At 38.8% G+C, this 22,186-nt stretch overlaps 1 protein-coding gene across 1 annotated transcript; it reads right to left on the reverse strand.

The window, feature by feature from the left end:
- Nucleotides 1–1,374: 1,374 nt before the first annotated feature.
- Nucleotides 1,375–2,775, reverse strand: FANCF (FA complementation group F). The gene has a single exon (XM_068194192.1). The coding sequence runs from the start codon at nt 2,736–2,738 to the stop codon at nt 1,659–1,661; it is 1,080 nt and encodes a 359-aa protein (XP_068050293.1). The 5' UTR covers nt 2,739–2,775; the 3' UTR covers nt 1,375–1,658.
- Between the last annotated feature and the right edge of the window lie 19,411 nt (nt 2,776–22,186).

Consider the following 22,186-nt stretch of genomic DNA (forward strand, 5'->3'; position numbering starts at 1 on the left):
CAACAACCCCATTTCAGATAGAGCAAGACAACTGCCACAGTTGTAGTTTTAGAATATGTTCATCCACAGATCTCCATAACTTGCCTCACTGTAACATAGCAAGGAATGCAAAGAAAAGTTGTACTTTCGACAGATTAGTAGGATGTCCTTCTAACTATATAAAGGCTGCTACCCCTAAGTATCTCTTCTGTTTTAGAACAGGTGAAGAATAAGAACTTATTTATGTCTGTAATTATTTCCATACCAGTTCAAATAAGCATCATTTCTTTCCCCAGATAAACAATATTCAATCCTTGTACTAAATGGTTCCATTTCAAAAACCACAAGATACTTCTCATTTTAGTTCTGCCATTCAGAAATATCTGCCATAGTTATATACACTTTTTATTTTCATAAGACAGACTACTACTCTAGCTTCAATACAGTTTATACATTTAATAGCTTGTTTGCTTTCTTTAAGTTTATAAGTGAAGAATCTAACCCCTCCTACAAGGCTTTTGCAACAAAAGAAAGAGATGTCTCAAATGATCTTGAAACTGTAGGAATATGGTCTACAGGAACTCTGACACATCCTCCACAAAAAAGATTAACGAGTAACTCTTTTGGCATCAGTTCCATACATTTGCCTCATCTTCCTTGACTATTCTCTTTTTACAGTGCTCACTTTTGGTAATACTAGTTTACAGAGCTGAATACACACATTACTTCTGCATTACAGTACTCATTTTAATGAAAGTGGAAAGGTAGAAACTACCCTGTTCAAGTTTTCCTAAAAGAAACAGATAAGACAAAGTAACAAAGGGGGGAAATATTATATATACTATATATATCATGTATTTTATACATACAATTACATAATATTTTGTATAAATATATAGACAAAGTTTTATATATATAATACATCTTATATATACATGTAATAAAAAAGTTTGCTGTTCACTCACTTTTCTGCTTCACAAGGCAATAAATCGTGTAATAAATTATGGAAATGGGAAGAAAACCATACAGAACATCTTACATTTTGCCTCACTTTTCTTAGGAAATACCTGGATATTATCAAATAATATAGCAACTAATAAAGACCTTTATTTTAGAACTTTTCAAGAAGATTTCCAGTTGGCTTCCACTCACTTTCTTCACTGACACTGGGGTTAAATCATGTGCAAGCACCACAGAAGCATCGACATTGATGTGGCCACCAGAGCAGACAGCCCAATGAAGACAATCACTACTAAAGGAGCCCTGAATTTTTGTTTTTCACATTTGAAACTCCACCCTCCCTTTGAACTTTGGCTCAGCCTCCAACATTTAGAAACATGACTACCATGACTATATCAGAACTGTCGTATTTTCTAAACAGAAAACTACTCCATATTTGAAGCAGAATGGATTTTCTTCATTTTATTAGATAATTAATCAGCAAGTACTGAAAAGGAAGAAATTTTCTGTGTTGACCAGAAATGACAGTACAATCACAAGAAAACACCAGGCCTCCCTGAAAGATTTCAGAACCTGATGTAGTCAGAATCATTGTGATCAGCAGTTACAATAACATTTGGTTTTCAACAAAGTGAGGAGTAGATGTCTTTTCACATCAAATAGAGTAAACCAGATTTACTTGATTTTATACGTTTTCACGTTGCTTTTGTGTTCATGCATTAGTAGCCCACTTCCATCAGTAAGTCAGTCCACACACTTAGCCCACGGACTTTGAAGTCTCCATCTTGTGTCCTCAGGAGTTCCAGAGCAGCTTGGGTCTGTTCTTTGAGCAGTGTAGATCCCTGACAGAGGCAGCTGAAGCGCTCCCTTAATTCCTCCCAGGATAATTCAGCTTTGTCGAGGCCACTTTTAACCCACTGTCCCTGCAAGGGGTCATAAAGCAAGTGGCTTCCCCAGCTGGTTAAGAGGTCCAAATAAGATCTGCTTAACTGGGAATAGTGACCAGCTAGGAAGGCAAGATGGGAACTTGGGAGGCAAAGGCAGAAGGCAGAAAATCGTTCCTGGCTGCCCAGCAGCCAGGCAAGCAGGAGCCCGGCGGCGCATCCGTCTCCTGCAGCACTCGCCTGGTACCCGTCTTGGCCGCTGCTCCCACTCCGATCCCTGTCTCCGGCCTGCTCAGCGTCACGCCCCTGCTTGAGCAGAGCCAGCGCCGCCGCCACGACCCCGAAGGCGCAGGGCTGGGGCAGCTGCTCCAGAATACCCCACAGCCAACGCAGCTGCCCCGCGGCCTCCCCGACCTCCTGCCCCTCCTCCCGCAGCCGGCTCAGCAGCAGCTGGGCCTCGGCCTGCAGCTGCGGCTCTGGCCCGGGGGCACGCCGCGGCGGACGGTGGGGCAACGCCAGTAGACAGGCAGCGGCCTTGCGGCGGGCGAGCAGCTCCAGGCCGCGGGGATCGGAGCCAGTCCCCGCGCCGGGAGGGTGCAGGAGGCTGCGGAGGAGGCAGCAGCAGGCGGCGGGCGGCAAAACGCGGTTCTCCAGCAGCGCCAGCCCCAAGAGCTGCGGGCAGCGGCCCAGCGCGGGGAAACCCAGCAGATGGTACGGCTGAGACCGGCGCAGCCGCCGCCCGAGGGCCTCCCGGAGCTGGGGACGGGCACGGAACCGGTCGTAGAGGTGCTGGAAATATCGGGCCCACTCTAGAGCCCTGTCCAGGGTGAGGGGGTCCCAGTCCCGCACCAGCGCGGAGCGGGACACAGCCAGGAGCGCCGGCAGCTGCTCCACCTGCCTCTGTACAACGTCCATGGCCCAGGCCTGGGGCTGCAGGTTTGAGCGGAGCTCCCCCGGGAGCCACGGGCGAGCCGAGCCGTGGAGAGATGGCGTTCGTGACTCTATTGGCTGAGCCGGACGCCAATCCGATGCGGATCGAGCTTTTGGTAGAGGAGTCGTCACTCGACTTCCGGCCGATCACCCAAGCAGGAGCGGGAAATTGAGCCGAATTAAAATGATAAAAACTGACCACGACCACCTTTTTTTTTTTTTTTTTTTTTTTTTTTTTTTTTTTTTTTTTTTTTTTTATTAAGTAAATAATTCTCCTCTAGGCCCTTCACCATCTTCGTTGCCCTCCTATGGACGCTCTGCAGTAGCTTTATTTCTTTATTATATTGTGTCCCACAAAACCACACAGGATGCGAGGTGAGGGCGCACCGGAGCAGAGCAGGACAATCACTTCCCGCGACCGGCCGGTCTGCTTATGCTGAGAGGCATAGAACGATATGTAGCATAGTATTTCTAATCATCCCCTAAAAAATAAATCTCTTCAGGAGCGAAACTCCCCCTGCCCCACCTTTGACGGTGCTTCTCAATTTCAGTGATAGCTCAGGCCCTGGAAGGCAGCCATGCCCAAGCTCAGCAGGGAGCAGGGCTGCCCATCGCTACCCAGGGCTCAGTGTTCTGCCAGGGCCTGGGCTCACCTTTTTGCCCCACCAGTTAATGGCTTCATAGCTCATTAGTGATTCCCAATTAGTGACTCCTCTACTTCCACCTCTCTGCTACATGGCAAGCAAGTTAGGCATGACTTGATACAGCCTGTGTTGGAGTGACTGTTCTCAGATACTTGCCTAATGTCCACTGCCTCAGGGGCTTCCACTCAGCTGGGTGACAGGTTCTTTCCCTCCATCCTCATCTCCTTGACAGAGCTACGTTCAGTGTTCCCTCAGAATGTGGAAGTGAGCAAGCTGGTCTGGCTTCTGGCAGCTTCCACAGATGTACCTTGTGCCCCTGCTCCTCACAGTTGCAGCAGTGGCTTCTAGGTGCTGGAGCTAGGAGGTTTGGGAGCTGCTGGATATTTCTCTGGAAGTTTGCCAGCCCTGTGGCACAATCCTAGCCACTGGAACATGTCTGGGGACAGCAGAGTGGCGTAGTGACTACCTGGTGAGCCCCTGGTGCCTTTGACTGGGCTGGGCTGCAGCAATGCCCAGGAGAGGAGGGTGGACACCCTTCTCACCCAGCCTGCCAAGACTTGGCCCTGTGTCCACTCCTGGGGACAGCACTGCCAACCTGCCCAAGCAAATCCTTTAGCTTTCTGAAAGGCACTAATAAGACCTGGCACAGTAAATGAGGTTTGACTGGAATTTACTGCCGGAATCAGCAACAGAAACCAAACTGTAATACTGTGAACTACAATACTGTAGGGCAAACCATAATGCTCTTTGAAAGAGCATTATGCATCCTCATGCAGAATGTATGTTCTCTTCTGTACATCCTAGTGCTGCAAATAGTTTCCTCCAAGTTTGTTATTAAACAAATTGCATTTTTGGGTGATGAAGTGTGGAAGGACTCTTGGTAGCTTAGATAGTAAGAGACACAACACTTGTAGCTCTGACTTCAAACTAACATGGATGAAAGATGAGAAAGAGGACAACTACTTGCTTCTACTGCTTTCTTTTCCACTAAGGAAAATTGAAATGTGTGGACAGAGCCACTGAATCCATTAGAATTCTGTGTCTCACTAGGAATGTGCTGAGACCTTGTCTTATGTCCACGGGTCCTTGCCCTAAAAGTAATGTCAAAGCTGTTGGTGATGAGCTCCTCTAATTCATATCATGCTTTGAAAATAAAGCAAAAGACAGGTTAAGAAAATTGTAAGTAAGGGTTTAGATGCTAGGCTACCTTCTCTAGACCCTCTTGTAGACTGCCCTAGATGGTTGTTTAGTAAAAGTTTTCTTAAGTACACTCACTAAAACAGTTCTCTCCTCTGAATTATTATCCTATTTTCTTATTTCAGTCCTATTTTCTTATTTCCTATTTTTCTTATTTCTTACTTAAAAAAACATGGAGCTGTAGGCTTGATGCTCTGGGTCACCTGTAGGTTAAGGGCCTAATACAGGCATTGGAGTGAAATTCTGTGACCCTTGTTTGTGATTGAAGGAGCTCATAAAAGCCCCTCAATGTCTATGAATATAATGTATCTTAAGGTATCATTCTAAAATATATGGTTTTCCCCTGAAAAATCTCTTTTAAGTTAGCTATTAGAGAAAAATCTCTCTGTTAGCTATTAAACATAAAATTTGCTACAATATCTCTCATCTAGCAATTTATTGCATTGTTAATGATGGAATTGCTTTTGTAATTAATAACTTCATACTTACCTATCATCTGCCTTAGCTGTATATTCCAGTGCATTTTATAAAATAATATACAATGAAGAAAAGAAGGAGTGTGCAAAATTTGCACTTACATGCAGCTGAGTGTAGCACTTTGGGATGTTACTTTGTGTTTTAATTAAATGAAGAAGTGACAGAAAGTTAGAGTGATTGGAATATAATTCAACATTGTATATGTGGTATGTAACATGTAATATATATATTCACATATATATAGGCCTCTCTGGTTTAATATGGCACATCTTGAATGAAGGGTTGTGGCACAGAGGAAGAAAACTTTCAGTGAATTCCATGTTTTATTTTGGTAGGGATGTTTTTGGAGGTGCATAGGCTCCATGTTATAAAGAAGAAAAGATATTTCCCTTTATATCAGACAGCTTTTCACAAGAAATCTTTCACATTACTCTTCTTTTTCTTTACTGGATAAAGCATGTGAGCTTATATTGTGTGAATGTCTCTGTGTGTCTCATTTGAATGAAATCAAATAACCACATTTGCAGCACCAGAAAACTAACAAAGACAGGTTGTGAAAATCTAAGTAGTCTGGAAAAAACACTGTTATCAGGAATACTCTTGCGTGTGAAAAGAGATGGCCTGTGTGTTCTAGTGGGTCTCTGATTGAAAAATTAAATTTCCATTTTACAAAAATTGAGTATTTCAGCACTTTTTTTAACTTAGGGTGAAAGTTCTAAATTAAAAGTTTTCATCAAAAGGGCACAGGTTGACATCTCTAATAAAATGGTTCATGCAAAAAGATGTTTCTGTATTTCTAGGTATTGCAGCTGCATTTGGAGTCTCCTGTCATGATTGGGATGCATATAATGAAAAATAGAGCCTAATGTGAAGACGCAGCAGAGTTTTGCATTAGACTTTTAGAATGTATTGGAAAATTATTTCAAGGAATGAAAAAAGAAACAAGGTGTCAGTGAGATTGTTATGATTCTGTTGCACTACAATAGCCCATAAAACCCATAATTCTTTCTCTACACTTACCATTAAAGGAACTCTTTTCCTTCTCTGAAGTTTGTGTTATTATTTGAGACTCTGACCATTCTCAGAATGCATTTTAGGATCTTCCACTGGAAGAGTGGGATCTGTTTATCAGTTGATTGATCTGCTGGTGGTGGTACCACGTAACAATCAAATTAAATTGAAAAATGGGATATTTTTTCTTACAGGTGAATTATTTGCATATGAATTTGAGAGCTAGTACTCTCTTTACTATGACCAGTCTTACATCTAGCCAAGTAATATCTTGCATAGCCATAGGGTTCTTTCTTAGTAATCAGCATTATTACTAAGCATCAAAATTTGTACTTACTGTCTATCAACTCATACTAAGACTGTTGCTACGTGATAGTATTGCTGAGTTGTATAGGTATGGTTTAAAAGTACCTGTACAGTACTGAGTTTGTTTTCTATTTGAGGAACACATTAGGATAGTTGGGAAATATTTGGGAAGTAAGTACTGAGACACTGAGGAGGTCAGGTAGAGAGTTAGTATTGGGGAAAGGAATAGGAAAAGTTCATGTTAGGATGTCAGGAGATACAGTAAGAACACAGAGATGGGGCAGAGAGAATGGTGAGTGGATTTTCAGATAGCACTGTGTGCAGTGTGCTTTCCTGCTTGATTACTTTTTTTAAAAAGAACACAAAAGTTTGTTTCTAGGCTTCACACAGGTCTTGGTTGTTTGATATCAACCTGCTTCCTTCTACTAATGATGCTTGTCTCTCATTCTGTTTTATGGTGTGTTTGGATGTGTATTTCATGTTATGTAAACTATAGAGTCTCTCTATTTTTACCTAACAAGAAGTGAAACTCACAATGATACCTTAAAGAAAATCATACAGAAGAATTATCACTTCATTACAGAGTCTGAAAAAATAACCTTTGTAAGGTCTTATTTAAAAGCAAAGAAGAAAATAGAAGAGAGAACAGCCTATCTTAAATGATAGGCTAGAGCACAGATTTACAATCACAACATATTGGATTGTTCAGATGTCTGCTGTATACTTCTTCTAAGTAGATGTGATAGTATGAACAGGGGTGGCCAGTGTTTCTTGTGTTGTAGGTTTTGTTTCTGTTTTGTTGTTTGGTTTGGTTTTCCCCAATAAAGTCTATTTTGTAATTTTTAAAATTTAATCTCTAAAATGAGTATAAAAATAAGAGTTAAAATAAGAGTTTTGAATAAGAGTTAAAATAAGAGTTTTGAGGATATTCATCTATGGTTGTGTTAAGCTATAGTAAATGTTCCTCCATTACAGCTTTTGATTGATAACATACATGGCAAAGAAAGTTGATGAGGAAGTAAGAGAAGTGTCTGTTAGATGCAAAAATCTGGGACGTCATTTTCACAGCTCCCTGAAAACAAGCCCACTTTCCAGTGAAGCACTGCAAAGCAGTTTCACAAGCCTTGCATTTAATATGAATTACTGTGCTGTTTTATCTAAGCTGAGAAGTCAAGTAAAAGATTCATATGAAGTTTATGGAACTAGTGAGTTTCTTCACTCTGGTTACAGAGCCAGTAAAATTCACCCTGGCAGGAAATATCAGTTTTGAAGCAAAATTGGTCAAGGTAGCCAGAAGTCTGGATTTCATTGCTATATTTTCCTTCCTCACAGAAGTCATGTTGGCTATAAAATGGTTATACTATTTCTCCTGAACAGAAATGCAGGACATTGTTTACTCATTCTACCTAGCATTATAAAACTCAAAAATGATCTTTCCTTAGATAAGGGGGTGTTATTGTAAATTAAAGGAATCAATACATTGAGAGAGAGATGTATAATCATCTTCTATATTTCTGGCACTAACATTCACTTTCTAACTGTAAGGAGATTTGTTTTGCTGCCTCAAATTGTGCGTTAGGCACAAGTTTGCCATACTTATTATCTTACATGTAGTGAAGACTTTAAACTTGTGAACTATTCTTGTAGATTTTCTTTCTATTTCTGCAACAAACTCTGTGGAAAACTGAGGTTATTAGACAAGCCACTACCTGGCAGATTGTATCACCCTTTCCATATCTTCTATTGAGGTACTTAGATTTTTTTTTTTTTTTTTTTTTTTTTTTTTTTTTTTTTTTTCTGTGTCAATGTAATCTCTCAGGATCTCAAAAAGGGGCAAGGCTATTTTGGGCTATTGGTGTGAGAACAGATCAAATTGCATAATAAAGGTGTTGAACCTACTAATTTGTACATCAGCATGACCCTCAGATTGTACAAAAGGTATATCTGTCATCAGGGGCATTTCCCCTGAAACCTCTAAGTCCTGCTTGTAGTGTATCATTATATTAGTAGCAATGCCCATTTGTGATGAGTTAGGCCATGATTTTAGTAACTGGTGTCAACAGCCAAGCCTCAGTTTTGAAATGCACTGCAGTGAAAATTGATTAAAACTCAGCATGTTGAAAGAATGCTATATACAACATGTCATTGAGATAACCTAAAAACCTCACTCTAATTTACCTATGTCTGGCTATACCAAAACTATTTTTTTTGTATAAAAATACAGATTTTGCTGTCTAGCTCTATGTCTAATTTTGATACTATGAGTCAGAACCATACTAGCAAAACTGCTAAGCTAGGGGTATAGCTCTTCAGCATCATAGACATAAACATAAGTGTAATTGGGTGGCAAATGAAGTCATCTTTTCTATGTGAATAATCAATTAGAAGTGAAGTTAGTACAGACATTCAAAGTTCCCTTGCAGCACATAAGACTTGTTAAATGATCATATATGCACTCCAAAAACCAGTTGCAGCTGTTATGTGTGTATTAGCTACAAGTAGTTTTGCCTGAGTTTGTTTGAGTTAATGTATTTTTAACTTATATTTGCTGTAGGATAAGAGCATGCATTAATGTTGCTCAGCTGATGAATGGTAAAGTATTGAGCTGTGTGCTTTGGTCACTTGCCTTTGTGATGCCCTTTAGAGAGATTTAATTTGCTGCCTGTTGTGTTGGTGGGCTTGATAGGTCACAGCATGACCTATTATTTTGCCTACATGCCTTCTTTTCCTTTAAGCTGAGAACATTCTTTTCTATTTATCTTAGGTACTTTTCTTATAGAATCAGGTGCACAAATTCATCCATTCTTCCAACTTGAACCAACCCCCCCTTTCTACCTGTTAAGAACTGTCTTAAAGGGCTATCTGTTTTAGAGATCATCTTATCAGAATCCTCTGAAAATAATATTCTGTAAAACTTGAGTCATAAAGGCTGGCTATGGCTAAAGGTTTGGAATTTTGATATATAATACTTTAGTACTTGTATAAAGTGAAGCATACTTGGACTAAGATTAGTCTAACATCACAGGTTTAGTATTGAATGACAACGTCTCTTAAAGAGTGCTGGAAGAAAAAAAAATGAATGTTTAAGAATAACAACTAGAGATTTTTTCCTACTTGTAGATTCTGCATATTTCCATGACACTTAAATTGCTCTCATGCACGAGAGTTCAGGGAGATCTCATAAACACATTTTCATGTCATATGTAGTTCTTTGGATTATTGACTTTTATTGCCTTAATAGCCTGAAAACATCTCAAAATTGTCAGATACTACTCCTTTGTTGCTCTATACAGTGTCTTTACAAATAATATGTCTGTGTATTCAGAGAGAGCTACACTAAAACACATGTATGCACATGCTTGGTAGACATTTATTTTTTTGAACGTTAAGGTTTTTATGTATCTGTTGTTTCCATTTTCATGTCTCCAAAGCTTTTATGTGAATTTTTCCAGCACATTTCTCATTATTCTCTCAACTTTACTTTTACTCTACTGAATGGCTGCAGCTTCCAGACATATAACCTGAAAAGTCCTGGGAGAATTTACATAAAGACAATAAAACCAAGGAAATGGAAACCACAGAATGTATACGTAATTATTTTCAGTCTTTGCTAAGAAGTTCATTGGTTAATATTTACAAACGAATCTGATTTTCCATTTTAACATCCTTTTCACTGTGAAGCAAATGTGGGAGAGTGGGATTGTAAGAAACATTCTTCAAGTAAGGAGGAACTTGTATGTGAATCTCATTAAAGTTAAAAGATTTTACTTTTCTCTGTCCTAGCATATCAAGAAGAACATCCCATTAAAAAATAATATAAATGTGTAAATCAAGCAAATATTAATGCAAAGCTTTGAAGGGATTTTTCTTCCTGTTTAAGAAAACTTTAAGGGTTTTTTTATTTGATGGTTTATTTATGTAAACACATACAAAGGAATATTGGATTCTGTTATCTACACTAATTTTGTCCTCTAAAAGCAGATCATTAAAACTCATATAGCCACTTCTAGAATCAGTAGTTCAGTAAAACTATTTTGGTTTCTATTGAGAGCTGCTTGCTAATAGCAAGTTGTGTACCTGTCTCAAAAATGTCTCTAACAGTTAAAGGTTTTTTCCTGACTCCATAGTTTTTAACTTAATGGTGTTCTTTAAGAAGTTTTTTTTTCCACTTTTTACTGAAAACAAAGGTAGTGAATTAGTAAAAAGGCTCAGAACCCAAAATGTTTTGGTGTTGCAATTTCTATAGCAGTTAGGTTGGTGTATTTCATGTCAATTGCATATTATTTTAGCTTACTTGATTCCTAGTCCAGGGAACTTAAGAGCATGTGTAATAGCAAAGATTTGAGCTTTTGTGTATATCCAAAAAGCATGACAATATAGGTAACATATGTAATACGATATGCTAGCTCATAGCTGGTCTTGAAATGTTGCTATTAGCTTTCCCAATTAACAGTGTTCCCTTGTACTTGCAGAAAATCACAATGGGCTACAAAAAAGGCAGCAGAGATGAGATCTAGCACAAAAGATATTTGCATAAAACTAAGAGCCAGCAAAAAAAAATTCTTGTGGAGTTTGTACTCGTGGATGGGGTGATGGGTGAAGATGAATTCCAGAACTAAAGGAAAAGTCTAAAAGAAAAGTCTGATTTTGTAAAGGTTTTTTTTGTTGGGTTTTTTTTTTTTTTTTTTGGGGGGGGGGAGGAGGTTGGTGGTTTTTGTTTTTTTGGTAAAAAAAGTAGCAGTAGCCCAGTATTAAACCTGTAAATAATAAAATTCATATTAATTCCATTTGTTATTACAAAAAGAGAAAAAACACTACTCTTAGTAGAAACTACTGTTGAAAGTATCCTCATATTTCTTGGTATTACAATAACTTTTTGTATTTTGAGAAAAATATATTAGTAACTTAATCAAGGAATAAGTAGTCTCTCAAAAATGTACTTTGTTTATATTCTTGAGTATGTACTTGAGTACATGTACTTGAGTTTTATATTCTGTGTAGAGAAAATGACATGAAACAATGAAAAAATATTATGTCTGCATCAGCATTTGAAAGAGTGTGAAGGTCTGTTAACTGACAACTTACAACCCTTGGGGGCTGGAATTGGTTCCCTTGCTTTTTGTAGAAAGAGTTGGATCTAATAGTTCTTAGAAAATGGACAATATGGATCAAATCTTCCAGACAAAACTTGCTGATGATTAACTGTTCTAAACCACCTAAGGGAGTTAGGCACCTCGCCACAATAGCAAGTCAATGGGAACCAGATGCCTAAGGGTCTTGAGAGCTCTTGAAAATTTCTGGATTAAGAGAGATGATTGTGTCCAAGTTAGGGATCCTCATTCATGCAGTGGAAGTATCCTGTGCATCTGGCAGCAGTCAGGATTTATATGGGAAACTCAACAGTGTGTAATCTGGGTGTAACTTGCCTAAATACTGCAGTGGATAGATGCTATGAACTATAGTACAGAAATTATTTATCCAAGGAAATAGTCCAGAGCATTTCCATGGAAGTAATCTGAGTAATTTTTTAATCTCAGAATGTAGTTTGGTTCTATTTTATTTGGTCTTTGCTATCAAAACAGTGATACTACTCACTACAAATGAGAGGTTCGAATTTTCTACTAAATGAAATTATGAAATAAAATTACTTGGGCTAAAACCAAAATGTTAGTTAACATAAAATCAGTATGGTTTATCTATTCTATTCAAAGGACCTGGGAAAGAAAAAAGGGTCGTGTCAATCCCTGTCCTGTTGACAAAATTGAGATACATGTCCTGGTTCAAAACTACTATTTCTCTTGCTGGTGTGCAAAGAACCAGAGAAGACGTGGAACTGGAAATGTAGAGACTGCCTGCTAGGATGCAGTGGTTCCTCAGAGAATAGGCTTAGAATAGGCTGATATTCACAATAGAAAATGTTTGTTTCTCCTTTTACTTACCATATATTCAGTGTGTTTTGTTTATTTGTCTGGATTTCTAATAGCATTTTGTTCTTCCTAGTTTCCAAGTCTTTGCTTTTACTGTTTTTGAAATCACTCCCATGGGAAAACTTTACAATGTGTATATTTAGGCTTCATAGCAAGCATGTGAGGTTCAAGTTATACAAAAATTATTGTTTCTAGGTAATTTTTGCTGTGAATAGATGCCTTTTGCCTCGCTTGCTACTATAGCCAATGCATCAGTATCTCAGGTAACTTGAATTAACCAGTACTTGGGAAACTGACAAAGATATTGGTGCAAAACAACAATATGGATCTTACTTAATTTTAATTATTTTTATTTTACGTGTGGTTTACATTTTTAAACTGCAAATAGTAACTTCAGTCCTGTCCCAATCATGTCTCAGTTATTATATTAATAGACATAAACACAAATTTAATCCACAAGGTTTGGTCATGGATTTCCCATTAATTTTGTCTCTGGCATGATTCAGCAGCCCAGTTCTTAACAGCTCACTGAACATACCCAGTGAGTTGTAACTGGTCTGCCACATTCAGCAAAATTAGTGGAATTGTACCATATCCCAGGAGAGGGTTATGTTCTACTTCAGAAAACTGGGAGAGTCTGTAGCCTTTTATTTAATTTTTAAAATATCTTTTCAAGGAAAGGTATTCCAGACTCTCTTTCTCAAAAATTTACATGTTGTGGGCCTGGCATTCTTTGTACTTGCTAAGGAGTGCAATTCTTTGTACTTTCACAGAAGTGTAACCTCGTGGTTTCATTCACATTTTTGAATTTGTAATGACCTGCCCCGAAAGACAAGGGTAGCCCAGGTTCTTGTTAATATATCCCTTGGGGTGGATTAGAATGAAACAACCCTGAATGACCAGGTTTGTGTGTGTGTGTGTGTGTGTGTGTGTGTGTGTAGGGTTTATTTTAGAACAATTTGAATGGAGGTATGTAGCTGTTTTGGTTGTTATTATTGTCTGTTGTAATATAGCAATAGAAAGATAACACTTCAAAACAGGTATAAAGGAAAAAACCGAAAGGGTAAGAGAAGAAAGATACATAGTCACCACCCATGGATCAAGCAAAGAGACTTGATTGTTGCAATTTCATCCTCACTTGGTCTAAGTGTTGGTCACAATCTTGATACATCAGGAGTGGGGAGAGCCCATGAAACACAAAAGTTCAATTGGTTGATATAGGCTCAGATCCAGGTGGGAGTTTTACACCGGATGCTGTAACACTGTGGAGCGCAGGGCACTTTGGGGGCCTTTGTTAGTTCATGACACTTTCTAGGACATGATAGCTGCCTCTCATATCAGTGTAGCTGAGCCAGTTATGGCCCATCAGAGGGATAAATACATTCAGGTCTACATATGAATGTAGGGGTACTTCTTTCAGAGGGGAGTTTTCACATCTGAGCCAATTATGTAAGGGAGTAGATGGGCATGATAAAAAGCACTATCACTGTAATAGAAGAATGAGAAGGAATGCTGGACCTGAAGCATTCCTTAAGGTATAAGATTGCCTGCTTGAACTGTGAGTTGAAAAAAAGGTCCTGGAAAAAATAGTAATAGAGGTAGTATCTCAACAATAGCTTCTGAGGAAACTTAATTTTGAATGTTGCTGGAAAAAGTGTAGGGTTAAGGGATAAATGCTGAACCAGCTGTGTCAGAAGCACCAGGAAAAAGATTGGGAGAACTGTGAAGGCAGCGTGGGAAGAAACTCAGACTGGCAAAAACATAAGCATGCACCTAATTTTCACCTGTAAGGACCATCCTGTCTCTCTTCCTTTACCTTGCCAGCCAGGCAATGAATTTTTAATTTCCTTGTTCCAAAGGCAGGTTTATTACAAATTACACTTTTTGTGATTGTGAATCACTTTGAATAGGGTAGAATTTTTTGCTTCACAGATGAAGCAATGTGAGAAAAATAGAACTGAACTTCTGAGGTAGCCACGGTATCTTCTGATTTATGGGGTTTTGATATGGAAACAGGATCCTAAATTGGACTGCAGAAGTTGTTTCAGTGACTAGGGTAGTGGATTTTGATGAAATTGTTTTCATTAGGTAGTCAATAGGGAAGAAAAACATGTTTGTCTCACATAAAATACCTCTGTATACCACCTATTTCCTTTGGGATTGACCTTAGCATTTTCATCTAGAGGTATCAGATCAGCACCTCTCCTACTGAAATATATTTTTCCTCATTCAGTAAAATATTACAATTATGTCTCAGACAAGTAGAGACTGAAGTGGTCTGGGAAAATATCAGTGTGGTTATGATGAAGCTAGGAAGATTTTGAATTGAGTCCATATACTTCTCTGTAAGAATAGATTTAAAACTGTCTATAGTTATCTGCAGTTCTTTCAGATTTGGAATAACTGCTGATAATTTTGTTCTTAGGAACTGGGCTCAAAAAAAAGCCTCTCTGATTTTATTAATGGGAGTTTCACTGTTGTCTTGGTTTGGAAAGACAGGTGTCTACTAAGGAAGGCAGGAGCCTCCCTTGAAATGGAAAAAAAATGTAGACCCCATCCCTCCGAATTGTTATAAATTTGAAATTAAGGGGGGCTCTCAGGCAAAAATATGGGAGCAGAAATAACAGTTCTTTATTAAGGAAGAAAATAAAAAGATAAAATAAACAGTGCAGTGAACCGAAACAACACTGATAGTCAGAATACAACCTGACACCCTGTTAGGCAGGGTGTTGGCAGCAGTCCAATTGGGATTTCTGGCTGCAGTACTCCTGGAGTGTCAGTGTTGCATCCCGGGTTTGGGCTCAGATTAGGGGTTCTGATACATGTTAGTTAGCCGGTTCTGTGTACCCCTGCATACCCCCATGTTCCCCCCGCGGTGGTCTGGTCGGGGTCACTTACCATTGGAGCATCACCATGCCAGTCCTGTAACCACCCCACTGTCCACTCCTGAGAGTTCTGTGTCTGTTACCCTGTCCCTGCATTACCATTCATCCCGGAACCCAGCACACACCCCTGTCGTGTTCCCATCGGTTACCGTAGTCCACGTCACTCCCCCATTGTCTGTCCCCATTGGGCGAGGGGGACTTCCACCCCCATCAGCCCGCCCCCTGTAAAACTCCATGTGCCCCTTCGTTCGGGGCCATTTTGTCCATGCAGCGCTAGGGAGTGGCCACGGTTCTCCATCACAGCTCCACGCAACAATAAACCCTCTTCAGCCAACCACAAGGACAAGGTGTGCCTCCTTCGCCTCGCCCCAGCAACGGCTACGAAGCATGGCCACCCCCTGCCGGTGCGCTGAATGCCACAGCGCCCGGGGCCACGCAGTGCCCCAGTCCCGCCGAGAAACAGCGCCTTTAGCCGGGCTCTCCAGTGCTGCCTGGGACCGGGGAAAAGAACGCAAAGCCACATGTCAGGTGTGGTTCTGTTAGAGCAGTGATCCTGTAGAAAGGTGTAGTCTTCCTCTGAAGATCCAGTGGAAGAGGAAGCTGTTCCTCTGGGAAATCCAGTGCAGAAAAAGCCATGCTGGTGTTCCAGAAATTTAAGGTTATATTCAGGTAGAAATGCTTGGCTCCTCCCTCAGGGCAGAGCGTCTCACAGTGGGATGCTGCAACTTTTATCAGTCAAGCAGTGACGTTCAATAGGCCATTAACAGCAGATGTCTCCCTGGAGGGAGGATTGGTTTATGGAAGAGATAAAGAAAACTGCCCAATTAAGAGAAGATAACTGCCACACCTCTAACAGGTGGCAATTGAATACATATTGCCTTGCAATCTAGGACAACTGTAAGGGATAGAATTGGGACCTGGTTAACTATAAACAAAACTCAACAAACTATTTTCATAAAAAGCCCAATAACAAAGGGAATAAGTTAAAGGGAAGGAACATTGAAGCAATGAATCTTAATGATTAAAGGGAAATGTAGATCTCTGTCAAGAGAAGGAGACATCCAAAATGAAAAGGAAGGAATGCAGGAATTTGAGCAGCCATGGGGGAAGTGGGTGGGCAGGCATTATTACTCTGTTAGAACATTTTCTGCTTAAAATAATTTTTGAGTTCTTGAAAAACTGATTGGTCTTCTGCTGTTCTTGGTCTGGAAATTTTGCAAGTTTCAAGAAACTGCAATATGTAAATATTACAGTTAATATGTTAATATGTACAGTTAATATGTATAACAGTAAATATGTAAATTTACTCTTTGTAAATTGCCTCCCAAGCACAGCATTCATCTGTTAATTCCTATGAAAATTAGTTGATGTATTTTGATTCAGCTACTATAAAAGAAGAAGCTGATAAAATTATTCCAAAACACTTACAAGAAGACAACGTGGCAGTGATAGCTGTTTAGATCCTATTTTTCTCTCTGCTCTTCTTGTGTTGTCAGCAGTTAAAATCCAGTGTTTCTATGTGACCTCAGATAGCACCCTATTTTAATGATTTGTCCATCCCAAGAAGACACCAATCACGAAGTCTAGATCTCTTGTAAAATATAAGGAACAGGAAGAGAGATCATCACTTCGTTTATATTTGGGCTAGTTCTGACAGATATCTCAGATTAAGTTGCTATATGTCTTAATCACTTACAATTGCTACGTTGTCTTGTGAGGAAGACAGTGTAGTATGAGCTGCAGTTAGAAAAGTTTAGAGTTCTGTATGTGAGCCAATATACGTAGAGATTTAAATCACCTTTTTTAATGTAATAACTGAGGGTTTAAGAAAAAATTAATAATAACTGTCTGCTTCATTTATTTTTAAGGCACTGTTTGTTTAGGGACAAACTATTGTGCTTTGTCAGACAGAACATATTTGGCATGGTAATTATTGTGTAGTTGTGCATATCAACTGCATGCTCTGTATCCGTGGATAAACGACACTCAGCCAAATAATACCATTCTATGTAAATCAGAATTGTGAGCACTTATTCTATAATATCTGTCCCAGTGGTGTGCATACTATAGACCTGAATCTTCTGAGCAGTCTATGTATGCTGGTACACAGTGCACAACAAGCATCACAAAAATCTGTGTTATTGCGTTAAATTTCATCCAGGTGTTTACCATGACACTAATGAAGATTACTCCAAAAAATTAGACGTAAGTATGTTTTAGTACATATGATGCAGAGGAAACAGTTAACTTGTACTGGGACCTGCAATGATGAAAATTGGCTTCTCTTAGATTATAGCACTCAGTTTCATATTTAAGATTAAAACCAAAGTTTCATTAAAATGGTAATTATTTTTAGTTATATATAATTATATAGATACAAAGTACAATTCTTTTATAGTAAGTTTACAAGATGGAAAGACAAAACATACTACTTTTATGGTAAAGGAGTAGTTTGAAGTTTGTTCATAGAGCTTTAACATGAGTGTTTCACTACAGGTTGGATAAAAGTTCAGTTGACTGTGAAATTACTGTGTGTGTTGAACGGAATTAGAAGATGATGGAATTAACTTACAGCTTGTCTTATTTTCATGGCAATGAAAATAGTAAATTATGCATAACTGAAACAATTTTAAATTCTACACATTTCATTTTTTCCACTATTCTTAAAATTTCCATACAACTGAAATTAACTGAGATTTTTGCATTATATTCCAACTGTTTTAGAAAAAAATTGAAATAAGGTGTATCTGACACCAGTTAATGCAATATATTTCAGTGAGTTCCATAAGGTTGTATTTACTTATCTCAGGCCTGTAAAGCTATTGACTACTCTCCCTTTGTTAAAAGGGATTTTTCCATGTCTTCCTTGACATGGAAATTTGTGGCAAAGTAAGTACTATAATATTGCAGCAATACTGGATGATTTATGAAACACATTCTGCACTCACTGTGGCTGCTCATATTCTAACAAGCTGACTCAAGTACCAGCAATTTTTAGTCACCGCTGAACTCTATTTTTTAAATTTTAACTTCTGTGGCATGTACTGAAAGAAAGAACAAAGCAAATCTATTTCTGCATTCCAAACTTATTTAATTTTCAGTTAAATAATTTAATTATATGGTCCCTTTAATGTCAAAAAAGCAAGAAAATGAGCAGATATGATGTTCTTAACTCAATATACACTTTATGCAGCATTTCTGCTACACAATTCAGTTGTTCTCTCCCAGTTCTTTTCTCTTAGTTGACCAAAGTATGTCCTGTTTAATGTATATGCTTTAGGAGTTGATACAGAACTGGGCTTCCAGTGATCAATTTCAATGTATCTGTTATATTTGACTGATTTTTTTCTGGTCAATTGTGACGCTAATTACATATGGAAAGAGGAATGTTTAGGAAATTTGGAAGATTATCAGGAAAGTCATATCAACAGATATGACAAGACAGATGCCTGTATCTCTGCCTACTGAGAACTTTATCCTCCACTCTACACTGTCTTTCTCTTGGTCTCTTTTCCTCCTCCCATTCAGTGACTGCTGCTTCAGCTTCCTGGGCATTAAGAAACCTTTGATCTAGGTAATTTTTCTCTCCCATTTGTAAATGACCCGCAAGGTACCTTCATAAGAAAATCCTGATAATGTCACAGAACGATATGGCACTCACAGGTCATCAGAGGTGGTGATTATAAGATAGTTTTTGGAAAAGGGCTGAGGAAATACACAGATAAAATGGGCTATTGTGGTCATCCTTGCTGACTCGTGCTCCAGACTTTAATTTCCAAATATCTGTGCATCAAGGTTTAGACGTGCAACCAAGTAAATCTTTCAGAATCTTTAATCCTGAATTTTTGTCCTAAATCATAGAAGGCTTATGACATCTTTAGATAGAATTTCTTGCATCTCAGCTACGTACACACATTTATTATGAGAATTAATTTTAACTGTAGGAAAGGGATATTATCTAGATTACAAGATATAGAAACATTTTGTTGTGGTATTAATATCTTTCAGCTTTCCTACATGCACATATGACTTCCAAATAGGCTTTATCTTTCTTCCTCTCCTTTCCTATGTCTGTCTTTAAATCATTGTTTATTCTCGTACCCATTCATCCTATTATTTGCTTGGAAGTAGACTCTCAAAAGTATTATCAGAACATGTGGACACAGGAGGTTGAAAGTGTGAGGACCTAAGATTAATTGTGTGGAGGACGGAATGAAAATGATAACATTTGACTAGGAAAGTTTTGTGTATTTCCTCTGCAAAGGTAAGCAAGCTGTTATTGCAATAACCTTATGTAGAAAATGTGTTTCTGTTGGGGCTCCAAAGTTACTGTGTCAAATTGAAAGCCAAATACTAATGTTAAAGGATGGAAGAAGTGTGAATCTCAGTTCGTTTATAATTCTGTTGGTGCTACTGAAACTTCCACAGCATTCACATAATGGACATTTCAGATGCATACTTGGCACTGTTTTTCCATCCCTTTTGCTTGAGTAAGATTTGATCTAACCCACAGTTTTTTGTTTTTCTTAACTCTTGTACTGGATGTTACATATTGCTTGTCTACTATCAATCCTCAATACAAAAAGATACATAAAGTATCTATGAATACTCTCATGCTATTAGATTATCCTTTGGTACAAACTGACCATATAAAGGAGCACACAACCAACCTCAGCTTCAAAATCTTACAACTGCTTTTCTAGTCCTTCCTACTGGTACCTGTGCAAATGCTCACAACAAGATTTATTGCATGAGATCTGGAAAAGCTTCAGCTTAATTCCCTGTGCAGAATTGCTCCTAAACTTAGTAGTAATCTTGTAACTTCAAGAGAACGTGAACCATGAGAAGCTTCTAGTCAAGATGTAACTGTAGCTTAGGAGAATGTTTTTCAACTTCTCTAGAAATTGGCAGGATTTTAAGGGACATTTTACAAGGGACATTTTAACAAAATATGTTTTCTCATTTCAAGGTGGTTTTTATATTGAGTTGACATAAATTGGATTTGAATTGCTGCTCCTTATTAAGTGACAAATAAAATCTGTCTCAAGGTCAGGTAGAAAATTGTAAGATAATCAAGTGGATGCAGGAATCTGCTCATCAGCTCACCATTGGTTCCAATCCAGTGTATTTTTAGGATATATTTTTAGGGCTTTTTTTTCTCCTTTTTTTTTCCTAAGGAAAAAAAAATGGATGAGCCAATGAAAACAGTCATGCCCAGGGGCATTACAATTTTGCTAACTGGATCAAAACTAGGACGTAATTTAATTCTGTGCTGTTACTCACATAGTAGATGGCTAGAGCTCACCACAGTTAACTATATCAGCATGTTGATGAATTGCTCTCATTTAAGTAGCACTCATCACAGCAGTTAATAGTCCACCAGAAAAGCATAATAATAGTATAGGAATACAATAAATAACAAGAGTGCACTTGATTGGCCAGGAATTAATATCTGCTATCTATAGAATAGGAATTTGCTTATAATGCAATTATTGAGAAATAGCCCAGCATTAATTACACAAATCAAGTTTTCCCAGCAGATCAGTGTACAAAGAAATCGATGTAAATAAAAAATAAGGGTCACTTTGATGAGTGTTTCAGCAATCAAGTTAAAACTATTCTTTCAGTATGATTATACATGTGTTTTGGCTAGAACAATTTAATTAAGTGACTCTACACTGAAAGAGAAAAATAAGTGCACTGTTCATCTGGAACACTCTTATTGAAAGTGATAGCATGATACCATTAGGAAACTCAACAAGACAATCTACATCCATGCATTAAGAGAAGAAGTCTGAACATCTGTTTCCCACTATTGAATTCACAAAAGGGGCTTCACTGGGCAAGGAATAAGTGAACAAACAATAGTTGGAGAAGGTTATCTCTGACATTTAACAAAATGTTCAAGTATCACAAAAATGACGTAACGTGAGAATGAAATGTCTGAAATAATGGTGTGCTAAAACTTAGCTTGGCAAATGAAGCACAGATAACAAGAACAAGCCAAACCTCTACCCATCACTCTTTAAAATGTGTACAATGAATGATCAGTTTATGAACAGCATACTTTTTTATTCAAGATGTACAAGGTGTCATGAAATGGTTTTGGAGAAATATGCAATAAAGAAACTTCCACCAAATATTTCTCTAGCCATTAAAAAAATGGTGACAATTAAAATATGTGTCTATAAATGTTAAAAAATTCCAGACATAACAGTCAAACGAAAGAAAAAACAGAGTTTTATCTTGAATGTGACATTTTCTTTTCTTCTTTTCATTCCATTTCCACATCCACGAGTCTTGGAAAGGGAGCAATAATAAAAGATAAATGGAACCAAGACTCAACTCGCTGCCAAGGGCTGTAATACAATATCTCAGCATTTAAAGGGTAAATCAGTTTGAACAGCCTTTGCTGTCCCTCTGAAAAAACTAAGTATTAAACTTCCGTTCAGTCAATGCGGACTGCTCGAGGGTAAGAAATCGGTGTCAGAGACGGAAAAAAAAAAAAGGGGGGGGAAATGAGGGGGGAGGGGAAAGTGCAAAAAACCCACTAAACAACAAACAAAAACAACACCAACAAAAAAAATAACAACAACAAAAACAACAACAACACAAACAGACAAAAAAAAAAAAAACAAACCGAACCAAACAAACAAAAACAAAACTCGGTTTCCCAAAGACAGCATCAAGCTGAGCGGACAGAAGTACGAGGAGAGGCAGCACGGCTGCTCCCAGCCCGGACGGCGGCGGCTGCCGGAGGCGAGAGGGCAGCGAGTGCGGCCCCAGAGGCGGCGCCCGCAGTCCTGCCTGCCTGCCCGGGCCAAGGTAGGAGCCCTGCCTGCTTCCCCCCAGCCGAGGTGGGAGCCCTGCCTTCCTGCCCGCCCCAGCCAAAGCGGGAGCCCTGCCTGCCTGCTCCCCCCTCCCTGCCAAGGTGGGAACTCTGCCTGTCTGCCTTCCTGCCCGCCCCGGCCAAGGTGGGAGCCCTG

Source organism: Anomalospiza imberbis, chromosome 6 (assembly GCF_031753505.1).
Source record: "Anomalospiza imberbis isolate Cuckoo-Finch-1a 21T00152 chromosome 6, ASM3175350v1, whole genome shotgun sequence".
Taxonomy (NCBI): Eukaryota; Metazoa; Chordata; class Aves; order Passeriformes; family Viduidae; genus Anomalospiza; species Anomalospiza imberbis.